Source organism: Diadema antillarum, unplaced genomic scaffold (genome assembly GCF_040938485.1).
Source record: "Diadema antillarum isolate AM-2024a unplaced genomic scaffold, OU_Dant_1.0 scf00000038, whole genome shotgun sequence".
NCBI lineage: Eukaryota > Metazoa > Echinodermata > Echinoidea > Diadematoida > Diadematidae > Diadema > Diadema antillarum.
Window position 1 is genome coordinate 770,001 of NW_027270927.1, and position 23,161 is coordinate 793,161.

Consider the following 23,161-nt stretch of genomic DNA (forward strand, 5'->3'; position numbering starts at 1 on the left):
TTGTAAAATTGCAATTTATGATCCACAATTTGAACAAACATGTCAGAAAAAAAAAACCGAAATCAGTGATAGATAAGGCATTTAATGTCTGAAGTTTTGTTCATTCCTTTATTTGCAATATTTGTTTGTTTCATTTGCTGCTGGTGCAAAAATTGTTGTCATAGAGTTCTGGCTGCATTTTTGTCTGTCTAGAAAGAAGTATAAAATAAATCGGCCAAATAAATGAGTAAATAACAATTCACTGAGAGCACACGACTCAAAGCATATTGAGATAAAGTGAGACTGCACACAACAGTTCTCCAGTTCCATGAAACCTCATTCTTCCCAGGGTTTGATGAGACATTGATTTTCTCTTTCAATCAAATTTTCATTTGCCTTCCCCATCTCACCCCTCCCCAACCTTTCACTAAATTGATATTTATGAAATACATTCATGCTTGAAATATACCGTTTTCCTAGGGTTTTTTTGTATTTTATATGAAGTGCAAGATATCATACGATGATATTTTGTTACACCACTACATCAACAAATACAGTGTTCCAGACGAAACGCAAGAGGTTTGTTTACATCCAATTTCGACAGTTACGCTGGTTTAAATCCAAGTCGCTCGCCGGTCAACTGATATCAATTTCAGAGAACAGACAATTGAGATGAGACAAGAGAATTTTTCTCACCATCAGTTTTGTGATTATTTTTCTCTTCCAAACGTCGGAAACGCCAGATTGCAGGGCTGCCCTTTCTGGAAATTGAAGTCCCAGTTTATTGCATTTTCTCTTCTCTCCCAGCGAGATGTAGTGTAATAGCTTCAAGGGATGTTATGTTTATGTCCAGGGTCCGAATAACAGAAAAAGAGATAGGCATAGATGTATATGGTATAAAGAGAGGAGCGGACAGAAATGTATGGTGAGAGATAAATAGGCCTAGAGAAGAGAAAGAGGTACACTAAACTGATGGAGGTACTTGGAAGAAGTATTAGTAGGGATGTGTGGCCGACGCAGTATATATTACTGATGGAAATGTATGGAAAAGGTCTGCATAAATCTTTTGAGTGGAAAACTTGAATATCATTGTCGTACACAAATCTCTCTTTTTTTTTTCTTCTTTTTTTCGCGATGGCCGCCATCTAGGACAGCGAAAAGTGCAGTAAACCAGTTCAGAAGTGTCCGTCATTTGTGGAGAAAGTAGCATGACATATTGTGTGCACAGTTTATCAGCATGTATATCAGATGCAAAGTTAAAGTTATATATTTCTTTTTCTGATATATTCATTTTCTTTATGTACTTATCGATGGATTTTTACTTAGTTGATCGTGTATTCATTAATTCTGTCTGTCAGTGGACTCTGCAAGTTTATATCAATTAACTCTTCATTTTTAGATTACTTTGGGCAATGCAGGTTTGGCAGCTAGGTTGATGTAAACAGGAATTGTTCAAGAGTAGGTCTTCTTTGCCAACATCTTACTCACTGCAAGCATTATAGTGTTGGCACAATCGGTGTGTCTTAGTATCAGTAGGCCACAATTTGTGTGATATGCCAAAAAGTGTAGCTACATCTGCACCATGGTATTTCTGTGTTCTTTATCCAGTGATGGGCAGATTTGAGGAAGATGTGAGTTACATTTAGGAGATGTCACAGATACCACTCTTGTTACATGTATCTCTGAGATTTGTTTCATTACATAACCACTGTTTGTAGGCGTACAGTTATCAATACATTACCTTTTACCATTACAGGGTGTGAAGTACATCTGTGAAGGGTGGTATTACAAATCCACCTGCATTTCGTCAAATGGCACTTGGGCATGTCAGTCAAAATATTGATATATGTCATGGATTCCTGCAGATACACACAATGCCTGAAAAATCTGCCTAAAGTTGATCAAACGTTACTGATCATGTATTCATGAGCTTTAAATTCAACCTCTGATGTTTATTCATGTTGATAGTATCTTTTGTATCAAGTGACTTTCCTCCTATTGGTGGATGGTATATTTTTTGAGATTTCTCAAAACTTGTGCCAGATAATGAGAGAGAACAGTTTATTTTTAAACAGATCAAGGCAACCTCATATTGAAAGTCTGTGCCTTGAGTTCAGGCAAAATGTATGTAGTCTTGAGGAAAAATATGACCTGAGGGGGATGAGCTCATCTCCACACTGCTCACAGTGCATACCGGATGAGGGGGAAATTCCTCTCGTATCGTGATAAGATTCCACCGAGCCCCAAACGATGGATACAGGAGAAGAGAGACAGCATGCAAGATGATTCACAGTCTGCAAGTTAGGAGGAATTCCCTCAGGCAGGTGATGAAAAGGCACATCGGTGAAAAGGAAATCTTTCCATTCGTGTTGGTGCACCTCGGGCAAGCTTCGATGAAAACGTTTCTTTTGCCACGTCATAGCAGGATTGGTAGTCATCTTTGATGAAACACAATGTCATATTGCAGACTTTGTTGATGCAAATGTGAATATTTGTTTGGAATGTATGTGACCTGACAGCACAAGCCTGCACAGGCCAATTTTCTGGTGGTCTGAAAATATGTGATTTGGGTCTACAAGTGTTATTTTACATGTTTTGATAATTTGAGAATGATAGTCTGCAATCTACATCTGAAGTTTAGAATCATCTCATTTCGTATTAAATTCTTCTCTTTTTTTGGTGCAAATTAACGATCATAGTAATACATTGTAAGTCATCATGAGCATTGATACTGTACAAAAAAAGGGGAAGAAAATAATGCACAGAGTGTGCTTGATGAATATGCGAAGTTTCAGAGTAATCAGGCAATCTCTTTATAGCAGTGGCTATTGAAGTTTTAAATCCTTGCTATCTGTGTTTGTGTTTGTTTGTTTTTGTGTGTGTGTATGTGTATGTGTGTATGTGTGCATGATAGAAATTGAGCCGATGTACTTCAATGGATTCCTCACCTTGAAAGATGTCCTCTCATGATAACCCTGATGGAGTTCAACTCTTTGATTCCCCATTTTTAGTTGGTTACAAACATTCAGTACCAATTGTTTTACTCATTACCTTTACCTGGTATACAAGCAGCTAAGAAAATATTCCTTCAGAGTCCAACCAAAACTCAGAAATCCTGACAGGGAACCATTTGACTGAGCTTTTTGATACATTGTCAAATACATTGAATAACATGCATCTGTGAGATGCCTCAAAATGGTGTACAGACTGCATGCTAGTCATGTGACCCCTCCCACGCCCAAGGGTTGATACAGGTGTCCAGGCCAGTCTCATCCATTCTACCCTCCCAGAGAATTAGGCCTCAGAGAGCCTGTAATAGTGCAGTCACCACGCCACTCCATCATAGCATTCTATCACTCCCAATAACTCCAGTCTCAGCATCCCCCTCCTCCTCGTTACTATGGAGACAGGATCGCTGTTGGAAAGTTGGTTGGCAGAGACTGGTGCCCTTCTAACCCATTTCTACCTAATGTTTTGGAGTTGTTGTTTTTTTTTCTTTGTTGTGCCTCTTTCAAAATTTGGGCTCATTGGAAAATTGAATTTCATTTTTTGTGGATGTTGTACTTTACTAATATATAACTTCATAAATTTGTTTAATTTCAGTATAAAAACGTATATATTTTGTTGAAATTTCTTCTTTTTTGTTTCCAACCTTTTTTTTTAATGGAGAGAGTTGCATCTTATTTTGACTCGGCTCTCAAATTACATTGTTCACTTGTTTTTTCCAGTTTTGATAATCAGATATTGTTTTCATTTACCATCAGAACAACTTGCATGTTAGTAGTAATGACAGTGAAATAGTGAAATTTACTGATCTCCGTGCAAGTTATTGCTACTCTTTGTAAAGGTTATATTGCCAAAGTAGGCTTAAAGCACATCTTTCTCACTTGCTTCAGTAATCTCTGACATTACATTGGTAACATGACGATGTGCCACAAATGACCATGTGTTTGTTTGTCTTTTCTTTGTCTCTGTCTTCAGTGTTGTTGATGTTGTCCATTCTGCATGTTTGACTCACTTTTGTCTGTGTTTTCTCCCCCTTGCTTCCCCTCTCCTGTGCAGATGATGTATATGTTCTCTTGAGGGAGATCATGCAAGAAGCAAGGAACCTGACTCAGGCTGAGAGGTAAGTGAGAGAGAGAGAGATAGAGCAAAGATTCTGCTGGTAGAAGTATCTTCCAACATCCCTCCTTCATTCCTTCCTCTCTCCTCTACCCCTGCCCCATTTCCTACTGTCCAGTAGCTGGTTCCCATGTCTCCTCCACATCTCCCCCTGTTTCCTACCAGCAACAGGTTCTTCTCTCCTCCACCCCTCCTCCATTTCATACCAGTAACTGGCTCCCATCTTTCCTCTTAGCAGAGAGATGGGAGAAAAGTGGTAGAAAACAGGGGAGGGGTGGACTACCCCTCCCCTGTTTTCTATCAGTAACAGGCCCCTCTCTCTTTTCCCTCTCCAAACTTTTCTCCCGTCTCCTATTCATCTTTCTTCTTCTCCTTTCTTGTTTCTTCTTCATTCACCTCCTTCCTGGTCCTCTCCATCTAGCCTCACTTTGCAAAACTCATCGTCTTCCTTCGCCCCTTCACCTCAGCCCTTTGTTAACCTGTTGAGAAGGAGCTAATTTTGCTATAACACACATTTCCCGTAGACACCTGCCGGAGCATACTCAGGTCTAGTCCTCAATGGGTTAAGTTCTACATGCTCAAATGTATCGCTCCACCCCCTCTCCTTTCCTCCCCTCCCTCCTCCAAATTTTCTTGAAGACACCTGTCATCTTAACCCTTTGAAGACGGGCTAAATTTACTATAACACGCATTTCCCATAGACACCTGCCCGAGTATACTCGGGACTCGTCCTCAATGGGTTGAGAATGCACAAGTCTCTTAGGCATCTCAAAAGGTGGCTCCTTCTCCACCTTCATCTCTTTCCCTCATCTCTCATCTTCTCTTTCTCCCCTCATCCTATCTATTTTTCTCTCATCTCCTCTCCTCTTCTCCCATCTTACCACCTCTTCCTCTCCTGGTTGCTCTCTCTCTCTCTCTGCTCTCCGTCCTCCGATGTCTTCACCCGCCAGTAAAACCAATGAGCCAATCTATATTCATGCCCTCGACCATCCCCTGTAAAGCATGCTATATTGCCGTTCCGATTCATTCCCAGAATTGATCCGCACTGTTGCCTCTGCCGCTGATTCAGTCTCGCCTCTCTTTGTTGCGACAGATGCCCGAAGGGTACAATCTTACATAATCACATTTTGGACGTTGTCGTGGTGATTTCCGTTATCTTCAAATCTGGCATTTCATAGGATTCTTTCCATTCCATTCATTGTGAATTTCATCGTCAATGTTTGTATTCTAAAGATAGATACGATTTTGCATTTTCATTGGCCTGCTACATGTTGACTCCAGGGCAAGCTTTTACCAACATACGTCATGTAGGACATGTTTTGGCTGCAAGGTGATTGAACTGTCACGTATAGTTTCACCGTGTCATAAAAACTCTGTAATTGCAAAGACAGCTGACACTATCAATTCCATGCTTATTGTGTTTTCCCTAAGGTACTACAAAAGGGGTATAAAGATTACATGTACAATGGTAGGCCTATATTGTACTAATGAGGTTATTGATTTGTCCTCAACACATTGTTCCTGTGGGCATTTATTGCCCTGCACCAAATTACATTATAAATATTGCGCTGGTTCACTGTGTAAAATGATGGTTTTCTATTGAATCAAATGGTAAATATCTCAGCAAAGAGCTCTACTCATGTCTATGAAAATGGAAACTAGATTTCACAAAGAAATATGAGAGATATGATATTCTTCCCGCTCTATGGAAAGGTGATAGATTATGATACTTTATGTCCAGAATGATTTCCCCTCTTTTTTCATCTCCCCCCCCCCCCCCCCCCCCCCCCGCATTAGAATGCAGCACTATTAAGTATTTACTGTATAAAAGTGAATATTTTCGCGCAACTGATTTTTCACGCTCAGCCCGGTAAGAAGAATTTTGCATGATTTTTATTCCGCGGAATCAAAACAGTATGTACTGGAACATATGGCACGCAAATATATTCACGTGTTTTTATTTTCGCGCTAGTTTCTGGCTGTGCGAAATGAGCGAAAATTTGAACACCGCGAAAATTTCCACTTTTACAGTACATCAAATGTATTTTAATGAACAGTGATGTATGCTGGTATGCAATGAAGGAAGGTTTTTGTTTTATTTGTCCCCCTACCCAGATGTTCCCTGTTTCTTGTGGAGAATGAGGAGCTGGTAGCTAAAGTCTTTGACGGTCAGCTGGTAAGGGATGTGATGGAGCCATCATTGTGACCTATGACCTTCTCCTCTTCATTTTTTTTTTTCACAGAGCCATGCCATAATAAAGCCCCTTGTCTATTTTCAAACTAGAAACGGTGTACACTTGATATAGCGTTTATGTAAACCATGGCCTTGATTAAAGTTTTGACAGATTTTTGTTGAAAACTCATTTATATACACGACTTTTTGTTTCCCTAGTAAATCATAGAGCTGATCATATATCTCTTCTAAAACTATGTCATGAAATTAGACTACGATCAGCCAATCAAACTGCAGAGACTATTTAGCTCATTTTTTAATTGAAATTTATAGAGGTGTAGCTTGCTTGAAAGCTTAAATGCTTAATTTATATGGATATAAAATCATTTGAATTTGAATTTGAATTGAAATGTTTGACGAGATCAGGGACCTCCTGCGTAAAGTACAGTATGCTTTACATTCAAAAGCTGCAGTAATCGTCGTTACCCCAGCGACAATTTAAATGCTTAAAGCTGATTGGTTCTTTACTGACTGCCACCATAGTAACTGGAATCATTGCAATGTACAATATTTGCAATGTACAATATTTGCATAACAATGTCTGAAATGAGCCCAAGATTTTGCATTCATACGCAAAAGTTTTCCCCATTGGATTTATTTACCAAGCAATATCTTTTCACTTCCCTTGCATCCATGTATGACATTATTCCTTCCTTCATTCTCTTCTCTCTCTTTCCTCCCTCATCCAAGGAATCTGGTGAAGTTAGGATTCCAATCACACATGGCATCGCGGGACACGTTGCCAGCACTGGTGAGGGCGCCATTCCTTCACTGCCAGCAGACAAACCAATCGATGCCCCATACTGTATAAATGTAGTATTGTACCCGAAAAAATGCATACATGTAGTGCGTTGAATGAACCCTTTTTGATAGTTGAACAAATGTGGATTTTCATGGGGGGGGGGGGGGGAGGAGGGGAACAGAATCATGGGTAGAAAAAAAATGCATGATTTATGGAATCAAAATTTGGTTGGTACAACTTGTACAAGAAAGTGAGCTCTGTGTGCCTGAAGAGTTAGTGGAAAACCAAAGGGAGTGATCCATTTTAAGTATAGAACAGTAGATCATGGGCATAGGTGATTAGTAGAACATATTGCCTTGTGAATGACAGATACATTCATTTGACAAACAGGTTACATTCATTACGGAATGTCATGGCCATTAAGTGATCTTTCCTACTGTAGATATGCTACCGCCTGATCCTTGTAAAGATGTTTATAAGATGCCTGAAATGAAAAAGGGGGATCAACAAAAAAAAAAAAAAACTTCCGTTAATTATTTTTCTCATATCAAAACAAGTCAGAGATCACCATGAAATTTAATGCATGTTTCCTGTCACTGCTGATTGTAATTTTACCCCCTACTCCCATTATAAAGACATAGAGATGAGTATTAACACAGTGCGAGTAAAGAACACTTTCTATGTTGTGAAATCATTATGCTTTGTGTCCGCCAGGATCATGTTTGCTTTTAGTAAACAGTCACAATTTAGCTTCTGGGCCCCGTTTTATCAAAAGATAAAATCGATTTTAAATTTCCTTACCACACAGGCTGCCATAGACTTACAGTTGAAACCAAGTATATAATCAATTTTAACTCTTCATAAAACAGGGCCCTTGTCATATTTCAATAAATGTATTCAATCAATCAAACAAGTAACTGATTGACCAATCAACCAATCAATAAGTCTCAAAAGTTAACTGCCCTGACAGTATTGCTGAATGTTTTTCTTATGAAAAGTGTTCTTAATCATTGATGTAATATTTCCATCCAATCCCACAATACACCAGGCAAGATCCTGAACATCAAGGACGCCTACTCACATCCGCTGTTCTATCGAGGGGTGGACGACAGCACCGGGTTCAGGACCAGGAACATCCTCTGCTTCCCTATCATGGATGGACCAGGTACAGTGTCCAGCGGGACTAGGTCCTGGTATGATGGTGGTAGGAGCATGGAGGTTCAGTGCTGATGGGCCCTGGGATCTTAAACTGGAGGTCTTGTGTTCAATGCCTGTGCTATGCATACATCCTCAGACAGGGCGTTTAACCCAGCATGTCCCTGTTGACTTAGGTGTTATAATGCATACATGGCATTGTTAGGTAGTTTAACGTGACTGGGCCCTCAGGAAGAGCAGCCATTAAACTGATTAAACAACGACCAGTGTTAATAGAACTGTTCAGTAATAATTATTATTGTCATAATGGACGTATAACAATGATTTGTTTTTTGCAAGACTTGATGATACAGCCTTCCTATAAAAGTGATTTATTCGTCATAGTCTGTGCAGTATGAATGGAGGTTAGAAGTTGAGCCTACTTCATGCAATCTGACATTCAAGTTGATAATCAGACCGCCAAGTTGTATTCAGTGGCATCAATATGTAAGGGTCCTTGAACTTTTTAAGGCCCATCGGCAGCTTTCCCCTAGACAATGAAATCAGTTGAGTTCTACATGATCCACTTCAAACTATCTAGTTCTCTGTCTATGTTAACATTTTCCTGAATTTTCATGAACTCTCCCCATCTATGGAGCATGACTGTAAAGCCTACTTGGGCATCACTCTTTTTAAATGCATTGGGTGGATTAAAGAAAATCATACACAACTCTCAGTTCTGTTTGCAAGGAAATGCAATATAATACTACAGCAGAGGTTCATGATGGATGTTGCTTGTGAAGTATAGTTTCATGGTATATTTGCAATTCATCATTTGCAGCCGAGACTGAATTACAGATGATTTTACATTTCATGCTGAAGTATGGTTGTAGGTGGTGAATGAAAATGATTGCACATATTTATTACATAAATGCACATAAACATGATATGAGCGTACATGTAGTTAGAATGTTAAGTGTCACATTTTGGAAGCTGTGAAGCTCCACTAAATAATGAACTTCTTGAGTGATGATCACATAAAATAATAGAGTCAATGCTATGTATAGAGATATTCATTCTTCACCTGTACCATATATCCAAGTTTAGAGGTAGAAATATAATCTTATTAACAATCGACTTATCTCTTACTCCACAGCTGTGGTAGGAATTGCTGAACTATGCAATAAGATCAATGGTGAGTCTGAGAAAATTTGTATCAAATTATTCTATGTCTAGATCCACAGACAGAAAGTGCAATTTTCTCTTTTTTTCCTGTGTCTTGGTCATTGCATGCAGAGACTCCAACTCTCCCGTTTTCGACGGGAGATCTCCCGCCGAAAACCCATATTTGCAAAATCTCCCGTTCTCCCGTTTGAGATTTAATTTCTCCCGCCCTGGCTCTTTGTCTCCCGTTGGAAAGGATTTCTTACTTATTTCTATCGTATGTTGAAAAAATAAGATAGATAGCACCAGAGAGCATCTAGAACCCTGGGAATTTCGCGCTTTGCACACATCAAGTTGGAGTCTCCCGTTTGCTAAGGGTTTCAGGTGGGAGAATCTCCAGATCAGAAGGTGCTTGGGGTTGGAGTCTCTGTGCATGTGTGATAACATAGTAGACAGACAGAATTTTTAGAACCGTACTTCCATATGAATATATTTGAATATTTCTGTATTTCTATATGAACATGTTTCAATGTTTCTGTACTTTTATGAAATACATTTCAATGTGTTCTGTTCGTCCAAGTAAATATATTTCTATATGATTCTGTATTTCCATATGAATATATTTCAATATGCTCCTGCACTTCCATATGAATATATTTCTATATGTTTCTATACTTCCATATGAATATATTTCAGTATGTTTCCTTTTGCTGATATATTGTCTTTCTGATTGTCTGTTTATGTAGGTTTGTTCTTCACCAAACATGACGAGGATGTGGCATCTGCTTTCTCCATCTACTGTGGTATCAGCATTGTACATGTGAGTCACAGCTTATGTTATCACCTGAACACATACCACATGTAGTCGCTGTGAACACAAGAGGGCAGTATTTGCTCTCTTTGTCAAATAAAATCTTGGTCAAAGTTTGATTGGTCACAGGTTTTAAATATGCAATATTATTATTCAGGAATAGATAGACAGTATTGTGTTAGTCCACAGTATGTGAGTATGAATGGATCAAACAAAATTAAATGTGCGCTTAGAAACCCCAGTAGGGTACCTATAAAGCACCTTATAAATGCAATTATTATTATTATCATTATCAATGAAGAAAATTGCTTTTGTGTTGTTTTTTTAGGCAGAAAATGGAAAAAAAATTTCGAGTAAATTTGTCAGGCAGAAGCAAACACCATGATTGGAAATGTGCTTTAACAGTAGTAAAGTATAAAGCTACAGCTGTCATATATCAAATTATAGAGTCTTGTGTTGATATACGGTACATGTAGGTAAAGGGCCATAAGTTCTTATTTTTCCTTTGACTATGCAAGTTTCATGTATATGTATATATATATATATCAAGTCTATGTGATATGTTTGTCAATGTAACTGATAGGTCCTATATACCACTCAAGAAATTACTTTTTCTATTTCAATATATTCTTTCGGTCATTGCCTCTTGCAGAGTTTGTTATATAAGAAGATGAAGGACGCTCAGTATCGCAGCACACTGGCAAACGAACTGATGATGTACCACATGAAGGTGAGACATTGCGTCTCTTCATTCTTGTCACATTATACACGTTATTGTTTACTCTGTATCCCTAAACCCGTTCCTTCTCAGGGACTTGGACGGTTTGCACAATGCCGTGAGTTTTTCTGTACTAATCGGCAGTCAAAGCACACTATGGATTGACAATACAAAGCTGTTATGTGCATCCAAACTGTCCACCTTTAGTTTCCTGTTTAATAGTTTTTGTACTGAGTCATGAAAGTAGTTATTGGTCTCTTTTAAGAATATGAATTGAGCTACATGTATGTTACTATTCAGTGAGATTTTGAATCATGATATGTAACTTTCTCCCACATATTTCATCTGTGTTCTGTGCATAGTATCAATTCTCTGTCTTTTTTATGCTCATAGTCATAACACTCACTGATAAACCAAACATATTTTTTAGTCACTGCAACTTGAGTGGGCAAAATTTATTTGAACATGTACAGAGTGTAACAAAAAGAGTTTCTGAGGAACTTCATATCAAATTTCTACATAATATCTTTTAGAGACGTAGTGAAAAGTATTTTTAAGTAACAGTTCGTGTTTGTTTATTTGCGTGTATGTGTGTGTTTGTTTGTCTGTTTGTCTAGGTGGCTGAGGATGAGACGGAGAATGTGGTCAGTAAAAGTGTGCCGAGTGTCTCAGAGTTCAACCCCAGGATGGCAAACTTCACCTTTTCACCTCGCTGTATCCCTGATGGCGAGACAATCAAGGTGAGGATGAAAAGACAATTTTAACCCTTTCTGTACCAGGGACTTTGGACTGTGTCTACAATGCTGTGGGGTTTTTCTGTGCCAATTCACACTCAAAACACACACAGGGTTTATTATATTGGTTGTTATAAGCAGGTGGCCACTACAAATAGGGCCTTTAACATAGTTTTTCCTCTTGGGAGGATTGTTTTTAGTGGCTGTATACGGCAGGTGGCCATTATAGACAGGTGGCTGCTAAAGCAGGTTTGACTGTATATAATAGAGTTTTCTTGCCATATCCCATTTTAATGGACAGGTACAGGTTTTGTTATGTTTTTTGTAAACAAGCATTTGCCACAATGACCTACATTACGAATGCTTGACACCAAAGGCTATGAGTTATGCTGACACGATTTACCACTGATTCAGTTGAGGGTAAGAAGCATAAAAGGATAGGAGCAAAAGATCAAGGATCATGTGGAAAGTCTCTGAATGACGATGATATGCACCTTTCTTGACTAGTATTGCAGTGTGTTGTATTTGTCATTACTGTAGATCTGTTTGACTGTTTGCATTAAATTCACACTTTATGTATCAGGTAAGAAATATTAGATGATTTTTGAAGGAAGGAGTTTACATGTTGGTGTACATAGCATATGCTCGGTTTTCGGTTACAATGTGTTTATAGTCCTTAAAAGGACTGTTGGAATGAAAGGAGGAATGAGAAGGTAGGAGAAGAAGCAAGAAATTGAGCAAGAGTATTCTTTCTGGAGTGTGTGTAGTCCTGAAAAGGACTGTGAACCAGAGAGGGTTAGAAGAGGAAGGAGAAGGACTATAGAAATATTGCTTGAAATCTGATACTAGTGAAACAGATGAAGGATACATATATCGCAATCTGTAAACTACACTTTAATCAGCAATCTAACAACTTTTATCCTAACCCATCTTCTTCAACTGCCCTATTTATCCCCATCCCTCACCAATCCCCTTATCCTACCCACTCCTGTCCGCTCCCCTGTCAATCAATTACCCCATCCAACCATACTCCCCCCCCCCATCAATGTCCTAATCAAATCCCATCCATGTTTATCAAATCCTCACCCCCTCCCGCCCCTACGACCTCTCAATCTTACCCCAACCCTGTCCTCTCCCCTATCGATTGATCAACTTTCCCCTATCAATGTCCCGATAAAATCCCATCCATGCTAATCAAACCTCCACCCACACCTCCCAATCTTAACCCACCCCTGTCAACTCCCCTGTCAATCGATCACCCCCCCCCCCCACATCAAAATCCTGATCCATTACCATTCTTGTTAATCAAACCCTGCCCCTACAACCCCCAATTTTCCTCCATCCAGGCATGTCTGAGTATGTTTGAAGACATGGGCATGGTCAATAGGTGGCGTATCAACCGGTCAACCCTGGCCAAGTTTATCATGATGGTCAAGCGGGGCTACCGGGACCCGCCCTACCACAACTGGTACCACGCCTTCACCGTTGGTCACTTCTGCTACCTGCTCTACAAAAACCTGAACCAACTCAATGCCCTCAGGTACAGCCAATAACTTCTGACCTTTTACCTCTATTGGTAGACCATGGCATCTTTATTTTTCAACCCTTTATGTGCCATGTTTGCACACCTGACTCAGTCGACATCTTGCCAACTTTGCACATTTTGCTCAGTTAAACGAAGAGGCACAAACCAATGAATAACTTGCAATATGCCACAATACAGCACGTATATTAAAAACGTCATAGCCGTAGCTTTGTCATAAAATTTACATCACAGCAAAACATGTAGTTTTCTCGACAACTTTGCTGTGCTGTAAATGAAATGTTACATGGCTTTGAAAAACAGAATGCTTCCAAAAAGTACTCATCCGTCTTGGTCTCAGAATAATATGGCACACACAGGGTTTACACCATGGCACACGAATAGTTAAAGGGAAGTATAAAATGAATGGTGTTTCAATCAATATCAAATTAAACTGTATAGGAAATTAAATGGATGGGTAAATGCAATGTTTCTTTATATTCTTACCTCTCTTGAAATTCTGCTTGGATATCAGTCATGAATATCTCTGCAGTGGAGTTTCAGTGGTCCTTGAACACATCACTGTAAGAATTTTCTTCGAAAATGGATGTTTTTCCTTCCAACTTCTTAAATGCTATTGATGTACTTTTATTCTTATCTTAAAGATAATAAAAAGTTTTGGTACCTCAAAAGCTTCCCTGAATTTCCTTGTCTTGGTTTGTGTTTCAGGTTAAAGTACGTTGTCTGTGAGAATTACTCGCCTCAAAGTGCTCTCATGTCTTAGTAATCATGCAATAATGGTTTCGTACCAGAGCCAACGCTGTACAGCGTCGATAAATATTGTGCGAAACCACTGACTGCGACCAGCAGCGTGCAGCCCATTGTACGCATAGCTAACTGCGACCAGCAGCCCCATACGCATAGCGTAATGGGGCTTCGCATTGTAGCATTCAGGATCATGACAGAATTAGTATCGCGGGTAAATGTCAACTTAAAATCCAAAAATTTCTTCGATTTGAAGACTTACCAATTAAGTTGAAGTATTGAAAACAGGCTTCGAACAACGTTTGGTTCTGCCAATAGTCCCTTTCTGTTCGAATTGATGACTGAATGTGACTCGGTCGAGAGGACCTTGGGAGAGCTACATACACTGGCTACCATGGCCAGCGCATGCGCACACATACATCTTATCCGTTCATGGATTTGAAATTTGTGTGCATGTGATGTGTTCGCATGCACTGGCTGTAGTATTCAGTGTACTGTATGTAGCTCTCCTAAGGTCCTGTCGACCGAGTCACATTCAGTCATCAATTCGAACAGAAAGGGACTATAGGCAGAACCAAACGTTGCCCGAAGCCTGTTTTCAATACTTCAACTTAATTGGTAAGTCTTCAAATTGAAGAATTTATGGGATTTTAAGTTGACATTTACCCTGCGATACTAAATCTGTCATGATCCTGAATGCTACAATGCGAAGCCCGATTACGCTATGCGTTGATGGGACTGCTGGTCGCTATGCGTATGGGGCTGCTGGTCGCAGTTAATTGCATGATTACTAAGACATGAGAGCACTTTGGGGCGAGTAAGTCTCACAGTGTTAGTTACATGAAAGGTACTTTAACCTGAAACACAAACTAAGACAAGGAAATTCAATGACACTTTTGAGGTACCAAAACTTTTTATTATCTTTAAGTGCATGTTAGATGTGTTATTTTTCTACAATATATTTTCCAAATCAAATTAAAAGTTGCAGTTCAGTCTCTTTTATTGCTTTTTAAGCTTAGCCAATGCATAGTAATTCCAAGTTATTACGAGTCTGACCATATTCCACCATCTTAATGTTTACTTTAAGCCTTGACAACAAGCCCCAAGTTTTTACAATGTTGTATGTACTGGCATCTTTTTAGAAATCACTAAGTACTCACTGAGACATGACTGTGTTAACTAATCCATCCCCTTGGTTTCTCGCCCTCTTTCTTTCCGACAGTGATCTGGAGACGTTTGCGCTGTTTGTGGCATGTCTGTGCCACGATCTGGATCACAGAGGGACCAACAACAGCTTCCAAGTCCACTCGGTGAGACTAAGTCTAGATTTTTTTTTTTTAACGGCTCTACACCAATGCTTCCAGAGTCATTGTTTGCTATTTGTTTTGTCTGTTGTATATTTATTATCTTGGCAGAATTGATGTGAGTTTTCCAGGAAAAGTGTGACATTGAAATTGTCATACTTTACACATGCTTAGTCACTGAAAACATCTTTCTGCATACATATATTTAGGAACCTTTTATCAACTAATCAGTAATCTTTCATTAACCTGTGAGGACGGTTAGATTTTGCTACAACACGCATTTCCCATAGACGCTTGCCCAAGTATACTCGGGACTCGTCCTCAATGGGTCAATTATCAGTTTTTGGTCATTGCTGCCACACCAGTAGATCAAGTTACAGTGAGGCACAAGTCACACAGTCACATAAGATGCAGTTACCCAAGTACTGTAAAAGTGGATATGTTTGTGTAATTCGTCATGCCACTACTAGTAAGGTGAATTTAGCTTGTATTAAATTCAACAGAATCAAGACATATACATAGTGGTGCATTTAGCAAGCAAAAAATGTTGAGTACTGTATTTCGGGGCTAGTTTCTGGTGGCATGAATTGTGTGAAAATTTCCACACTGCAAAAATTTCCACTCCTAACAGTATTAGTATGCCTTTCTAAGAAGAACTTCAACAGATCAAATTTGAATCTTATGAGAATCAAATGAAATAGTCTGTACTGTGCATCCTTCGGGCAGATCGTCTCCTTTATTCAAGCAATGTCATACTAACATAATGTTTGATATCAGCCAAGATTATTGATATGCATGTAAAAAGTGTTTGCTGAAATCTTTCATCTGGTTGCTTGGATGATGCAAGGAATTTCCACAGCCAAGTATATATTTGTGCTGTTAAAACCTTAAGACTCGTCTATCATTCTAATGTTTTCTTGAATTGAAATTGAATTGCTCTTGTATCTGCAAAGTTGTCAGTATCGACTGTATACAAGAGTCTGTTTCTATTGAATCGATAAACAAATTGAATTGGACTACATTTTGGTAACCGTTGTATCTCCGCAACTCTTCCAGCAATCAGTGCTTGCTGCCCTCTACAGTTCAGAAGGCTCCGTCATGGAGAGGCATCATTTCGCTCAGGCTATGTGCATCCTCAACACAGAAGGATGCAACATCTTTGAAAACCTGAACAGAGAGGTAAGAAAGACGTCCTCGTCAAGTTTATATCTTTACCGGTGTTTTAAGCTCCACTTTCTTACTTCAACCTCACACTCAATTTGAATGCTTATTTTTCTGCGTACATTCAGTCTGCCTGTTCGTTATATGTATGTGGCCGTCACAAGTCAAATACTAGGCCAGGGAGAAGAGAGGGTCTCGGGTGCTTAATGTGCATAATGAGTATGGAAAGTTTCATAGGTACAAGAGATTTTAGGGTACCCAGATCCTATTGATTGCACATCAAGCAAAAAAACTAAAAAACAAAACCAAAACATATTTCAAAATAGTGCAATAAAAAGAAACTACTCATTGTTCTTATGTGTTTTGTCATGATTACTATTTTCAGTACTATTCATTTTCATTTTTTTCATCATCTTCTTTATATCATTTTTAGTATTATTATTGTTGTTGTCACCATTATTATTATCAGTAGAAGTAGTGGTAGGTAAGTAGCAGTAGCAAGAGTAGTAGTTAAGTAGTAATAGCAGTAGTATTGGTAGTAGTGGTAGTACTACATACATGTAAATGTAGCAGTATTAATGGTATGGTAGTAGTAGTGGTAGTAATAGTGGGTGCTGTTCGTTATTCTGAAGGTTCGCTATTCCGAAGGTTCATTATTCCGAAGGGTCGTTAATCCGAAACACGCAAATTCCCTATACCTACAGGTTCATTAATCAGAAAATGAAAAAGGGTTCGTTAATCCGAAAATTTGTGGCGTTATTCCGAAGGTTCGTTATTCCGAAGATTGGTTAATCTGAAAATGAAATTCGGAGCAATGAACCTTCGGAATAACGAATCTTAGGAATAAAGAGCCTTTAGAATAATGAACCTTCGGAATAACGAGCTGTAACCGTAATAGTAGTAGTAGTAATATCACCATCATCATCATCATTTTTTGATGTTTCCATTGTGCACTGATACAGGATTACCAGAAGGCACTGGACCTGGTCCAGGACAATATCCTAGCAACGGATGTAGCCCAGCATCTCCGCATCCACAAAGACCTGGAGCAGATGGCAAAGGGTAAGCACCTAGTCTCATGATAGTCTTTCTTCCAGGCTTCCATGGGTGAGGGGTCTATTAAAAATGCACTCGTTTACCTATTCCCATTCAGTGAAAAGACTTGTAAAATCACTTTCTTTTGTACTAGTGGGAAAAAGGTTTATGACATTTTTCTCATCTTGCTAAAGGAAATATATTTTCTTTTTCTGTTTTTTTTTCTTCCATGTGACATTTTGATATTGATGCAAACATTATCATGAAAATAGTCTAGATGCAATGCTTTTCCATGCCATTCAGGTGGTCAAAGCAGTTTATAAAATGGGTTCGAGAATGTAGCCAATAGGAAGCGCTGAAATGAGTGACGTGTGCCTTGGTTACTCAGTCCCATTGCACTGCGTGTTAAATCCTATTGCCGATCGTCTGTGCGCGCGGCGGCTCCTTTGAATTGCATGCATACGCGCTGTCAATCCTGTAAACAACTTCTAGTTCTGGCTGCCGGCCTAGCCGGCCGGCCTTTCTTCCCTTGTGCATAACATGTGTGGCGCAGCACAGGTTTAGCGTACGTATACTCTACTTACGTACACTTTGTACAGTACATATACAGTAGACCAAGCATTGTGGGACCGGACGCGTACATGGAGTCACTTTGAAGGGCAAATCCAACGATTTAGGAGGTTAATTCTTACGCCGTTTTCAGAGTATGTTGTCTAGTAGACCTATATGAGGAGTCTATATCAAGTCTTTAAGGTAAAGGGTGCATATTCTATGTAAAATAAGTAAGTTTTCATGCGGGAACTTAAGTGTCTGGAAACCCAACCCCCCCATCATACTGTATGTGCGGGATTTCCGAGTGCGACGTGCGTAAATGTTTGGGACGAACATCTTCGGACGTCTTGACCCGCAAAGGTACGTGAAAAACGCTGAAAAATGCTGTTAGTTTTCGAATTTTCGACTCATTTTATAAAACAAATGATGCACAGGATTATTTCGTGGCGTTAGTGGAGGCGTAGCTCACTCGAGGGTATTTGCAATTGTGAAACATGCACGAGGCGATACGCCTACACTAACGCACTCTATCCTGTGCATCATTTGTATAATATCAAATGGGTTAGTCAAATACCGGTTAGTGATTGGCTGAACACAGTCACGTGATGGAGGTATGTTCGTTATGTTCGCCCATGGGCGAACATTCTTGTAATGTTCTCCCATGGGAAAACATTTTCACGTAACAAATGACAGAAAGCCTAGGACTGTGTGCGCACAGTGAATTTGGCTCTGCGCGAGCGAGCGATCGAGTGCGTTGTGCTGGTGGTTGACGTTGACGTATTTGACGTAACTTTGTTTGACTAACCCATATAATATAACAGATGATGACTTTTGTTGTCGGTAACATGTACCAAATGTTCCACCCTCAGGGTTTGAAATGCTATTTCGGGAGGCTGTAAGTCCCTCGACTTCGTCTCGGGACTTATAACCTCCCTCAATAGCATTTCAAACCCTTCGGGTGGAACATTCGGTATGTTCTCTCCCCCGTCAGTCATCATCTATATATTGTTTGAATTGGCTCCTACTGGAAGTAGATGTATTTAGACTGTGTTTGATCCACTACCATGGTACATGTAGACCTCAAAATCTTGCAGATTCAAGTCTTGAATCAACACTAATATGCCTCAATCATTGAGACTGAGTTATCTGTTCGCTTGACTAAGTTGTGTTGTGTGTATTTTTTGGAGTGTTCAAAAAGTTGTGTCAAAGTTGATGGCACTGTTATTGAAGATAAGTCTTTTACAGTACATACGTTGTACATTTGTACCTACAATACTTCTCAGTCAGCAATTTTCATTGACCTGGAGCAATGAAAAAAAAAGTGAATAGAAAAGAGATGTAAGAGAATACTCGTGGCTATTCAGAATTGAATCAAAAGCTAAGCTACACTGCGTTTTTACTTGCCCTCATGCAAGGAGAATAATGGCATTGAATAGTTGTATAGTTGGGAATGGTGTGTTTTTACTTTTCATCCCATTACTTGTGTTCTTTCAGATGGCTATGATGTTAAGAACCCCAAGCACCACCAGCTTCTAATGTGTATGTTGATGACGTGCTCCGACCTCTCAGACCAGACCAAGAACTGGTCCACCACCAAGAAAATCGCTGTGAGTACCTGGTCATCTCATGTGTGTGACTACCTCATTATCTGAGAAAGTTTAGAAGTACGTTTTAACGTGGTGGATGGATATTCACTGTCTGGGTCATACCAAAGAGCATCATTAACATACTGTAAAAGTGGATTTTTTCGCGCGACTAATTTTTCGCGCTTCGCTGGGTAAGAAGAGTTTCGCGTGTTTTTAATTCCGCAGAATCACGCACAGGAGCATATGGCAAGCAAAATATTGGCGTGCTTTTATTTTCGCGCTAGTTTCCTAGTTGCACGAAATGCGCGAAAATTTCAACACCGCGAAAATTTCCACTTTTACAGTACTAGTAAACGGGAGTTTGTTCGGTGATATCACATCTTTGTAGTGCTTTCTTTTATGAGTGGGGCAGTTATCAGGAAGCAAACTATTGATGAATAGGCCTTACCTAATTTTCATCTTTTATTCACTTAATTTCATCTGTATTTTGTCATAATAGACTTCCTGTTGAATAAAGTCATTTGCCACACTTGATTTGGCTTATAACGACTTATAATGAGGTTGGATTGAGAGGATAACATGAATGCTGAAAGGAAAAATCTTGGCAAATGCTCTGGTCTGTGTAGGGTTAAAGATATCAAACTAGATTATTGTTATAATTTCTAATCATTGATGGTACAGCTTCTTGTCTCGATAGTGGGTAATAGGCTTGTTCTCAGAAGGTGAGGTTTAAGACCCAGCACAGCAAAGAAACCCAACGAGTTGTTTACAGTTATTTCTATGTAAATAGCTGCATATCACAATTTGAATTGAGTGGGTTGTTGGGACATTTCATGAATGAAAAAATGTTGCTTTACCACCTCCCTGAAAATTTGTCAGGGCAGAAGTGAGCTACAAGTTATAATTTTCCTTTGTTTGTAATATCTGCAAACAATTGAACATCATGTTATTTTTGCTTTTTGTTTATCATTCGAAATTTGTGTCCAATTTGAATTTATTATGTTGTACAATGTATATCCTGTTGAAAAGGAAAAATCAAATTACCTGGTATGGTTTGAATTGTATTGAATTGTTACATTATGTGTAGGATACACTTACAATGATAACAACAGTGAAAAGAGCAAGTGTGTGAATGACTGCTGTGATGGTGTATAGTTGAGATACTGCCAGATGTTGTGATAATTTTCCATCCCCTGGGGGGTGTTTCATAAAGCTGTTCGTAAAGTTACGCACGACTTACGAGCGACTGGTAATCAGTTATCGTGCTGAATTATGGAAATTCTGATAAGTATAGCACATCAGATCTGATCACCAGTCGCTCGTAAGTTGTTTGTAACTTTACAAACAGCTTTATGAAATATGGTTATATTTCTCTCAAACAGGAGCTGATCTACCACGAGTTCTTCAGTCAGGGAGACCTAGAGAAAGCCATGGGGCTGGAGACCCCAGAAATGTTTGACCGGGAGAAGGCCTGCATCCCAGAGCTCCAGATTGGCTTTGTGGACCACATCGTCATGCCTCTATACAGGTCAGCAGGGGCAGATCTTGATTTTGGCTATAAAGTGGGGAGGAGGAGTTTAAGTTCGGGTCATGACAAATACACACACAAAAAAATGTGATGTCTTCACATTTTTTGCTGCCACTTCTCTCTCCACATCCACTTACAAGCAAGCAAGCAAGGAAGCAAAAAAAAAAAAAAAAAAAGATTCAGCCCAATGGGGAGGGGGGTTAACCCCTCCCCCCCCCCCCCCCCCCCCCCCCCCCCCCCCCCCGATCCGCCACTGGTCCAGCCTTCTGGACTCCAAAGATAGTTTGAAACATCTAAATTCAAATATTCTCTGTTTGCTGAGGACCCGTTCCCAAATCCTAGTCCAGCATAATTTGGATACTTTTTTTCAGTTTGTGTGATTGCTTTTGTTCTCTCTTTCTTTACAGTTATAGACATGTATGATCTATGAATATTTTTTTTAGGTAGATTTTGATGAAATGATTTCAAACTTGAAAGGTAAGGAGTCACTTTTAGTGCCTAGTCAGATGATGATGATGAATGAGTATTCACAGGTGATGGGTGGATTATTTTCACCAGAAACAAAGCAGTATTAAAAACTAAGGCTTTGGCCTGTATGCCAGCACAACCCAATCATGGTCATTCCAACCCAGCATATCACCTGCTTAACTAACACACATAATCATGTATGGGACTGTGAGATATGCCAATGAGCAACTTGATATCATCCAATGAAATACAGGGTAGATTTTGATTAAGATGGACCAGATAAGACCATGCAGTCTGCTTGTATCGTGATGTTAGATTTCAGTGTTATATTTTAAGAAAGCTGTTAAGGAATGAGATACCAGACAATACTAATGAATTGTTTTGTGGCATCTTGGTTCCTGTTCCCCAATGCAGGGTCCTCGCCAAGGTCTTTCCTGAGGCCAAGGTGCTGGTTGATGCTGTGGAAAGCAACCGGAGGATGTGGCACAAGCTGCGAGACGAGACCAAGGCCCGGCGGCTCAGCAGCACCAACTCCCTCGACTTCTTCCAGATCCAGTTCAAGAGCGAGATGAACGGACAGGAACTGACTGAGGAGGAGGAGAACCAGCTTGCAAGCTGCCGAGAAGAGGAGGAGGAGGAGGAGGAGGGAGATGCGTCGCCGGGGGCAACAGAGGATGGCAAGCGAGACCACAACGACAACCACAATTGAGAACAGATTGTCATCACTGTTGAGGTGGACAAACTGTGAACTCTCAGCAGATTTAGTTGTTTGTTTTTTCCGTCAAACTTTGTGCACCTCGAGATTTTTGGAAAGTTGGACGCTCCTGTCAGTTTTTAGATCTACCGGTCACTGCAGCCTGTCCAATCCATGATGTTCAGATGATGACAGAGTGTGGAGAGCTTAATGGATGGGTGACTCGGAGAGCGCTTTAGGAAGAGCAACATGAGATGGAACCCCGCTCGATGATTTGTGAAGAGGTCGCCCAAAATGAGACAGATCATAGGAGGTGCGTAGAGATATGTTTTAAAAGGAGATGCTTTTGATCAAGGATTCCTGCCAGAAATGCGGCCGAGCCATGTGGAATTGGGACAAAGACTAATAGTGGAGGATTCCACGCCGCTCTGTTGGAATAGTAAGAAAAAGGCTCAATCCACTCTTTTCCTACTCCAGATGGAGCCGTGTGCTAAATGTGTTAGGGTTGGGAGAAGTCAGAAGTAGTCATTTGGTTAAGACCTCCACTGATGTTTTGGCGTTAGGAAGTGACATGTTAGATATGGATTTAGAAATGCAGCCATTGGTATTCCCTTTACCTGCGAGTGCACTCCTACTAAAAATGCAGTATATAAAACAGTAAGAGCTGATTTACATTGTTCAAGCACTTGATTTTGAATATGTTTTTTGTTTCAATATTGTGTAGTGACAATGGTTTCAGCCAAGAAACAGCAGAAGATCATTGCATGGAGAGTTGGATATGGTATAACTGCAGAGTATATAATGTGCTGAGACATGTACGTGAACATTCAAACTTGAAATATCGTTATAAAAGTGTGTGTGTAGTTTTTATATAAGTGCTGTTTTGTCTCTTGGGTAATGACAAACATG

At 39.6% G+C, this 23,161-nt stretch overlaps 1 protein-coding gene across 1 annotated transcript in view; it reads left to right on the forward strand.

The window, feature by feature from the left end:
- Positions 1–22,474, forward strand: part of LOC139709564 (cGMP-dependent 3',5'-cyclic phosphodiesterase-like) — a 72,461-nt gene extending 49,987 nt beyond the window's left edge. Inside the window, exons 9-23 of the mRNA XM_071621527.1 lie at positions 4,042–4,105; positions 6,217–6,286; positions 7,025–7,085; positions 8,125–8,241; positions 9,367–9,405; positions 10,121–10,194; positions 10,838–10,915; positions 11,521–11,643; positions 12,984–13,177; positions 15,147–15,234; positions 16,285–16,407; positions 17,352–17,451; positions 19,471–19,583; positions 20,945–21,090; positions 21,973–22,474. Coding sequence (XP_071477628.1) covers positions 4,042–4,105; positions 6,217–6,286; positions 7,025–7,085; positions 8,125–8,241; positions 9,367–9,405; positions 10,121–10,194; positions 10,838–10,915; positions 11,521–11,643; positions 12,984–13,177; positions 15,147–15,234; positions 16,285–16,407; positions 17,352–17,451; positions 19,471–19,583; positions 20,945–21,090; positions 21,973–22,267 — 1,685 coding nt within the window. The 3' untranslated portion in view covers positions 22,268–22,474. The remainder of the gene's footprint in view (positions 1–4,041; positions 4,106–6,216; positions 6,287–7,024; positions 7,086–8,124; positions 8,242–9,366; positions 9,406–10,120; positions 10,195–10,837; positions 10,916–11,520; positions 11,644–12,983; positions 13,178–15,146; positions 15,235–16,284; positions 16,408–17,351; positions 17,452–19,470; positions 19,584–20,944; positions 21,091–21,972) is intronic.
- The last annotated feature ends 687 nt before the right edge of the window (positions 22,475–23,161 follow it).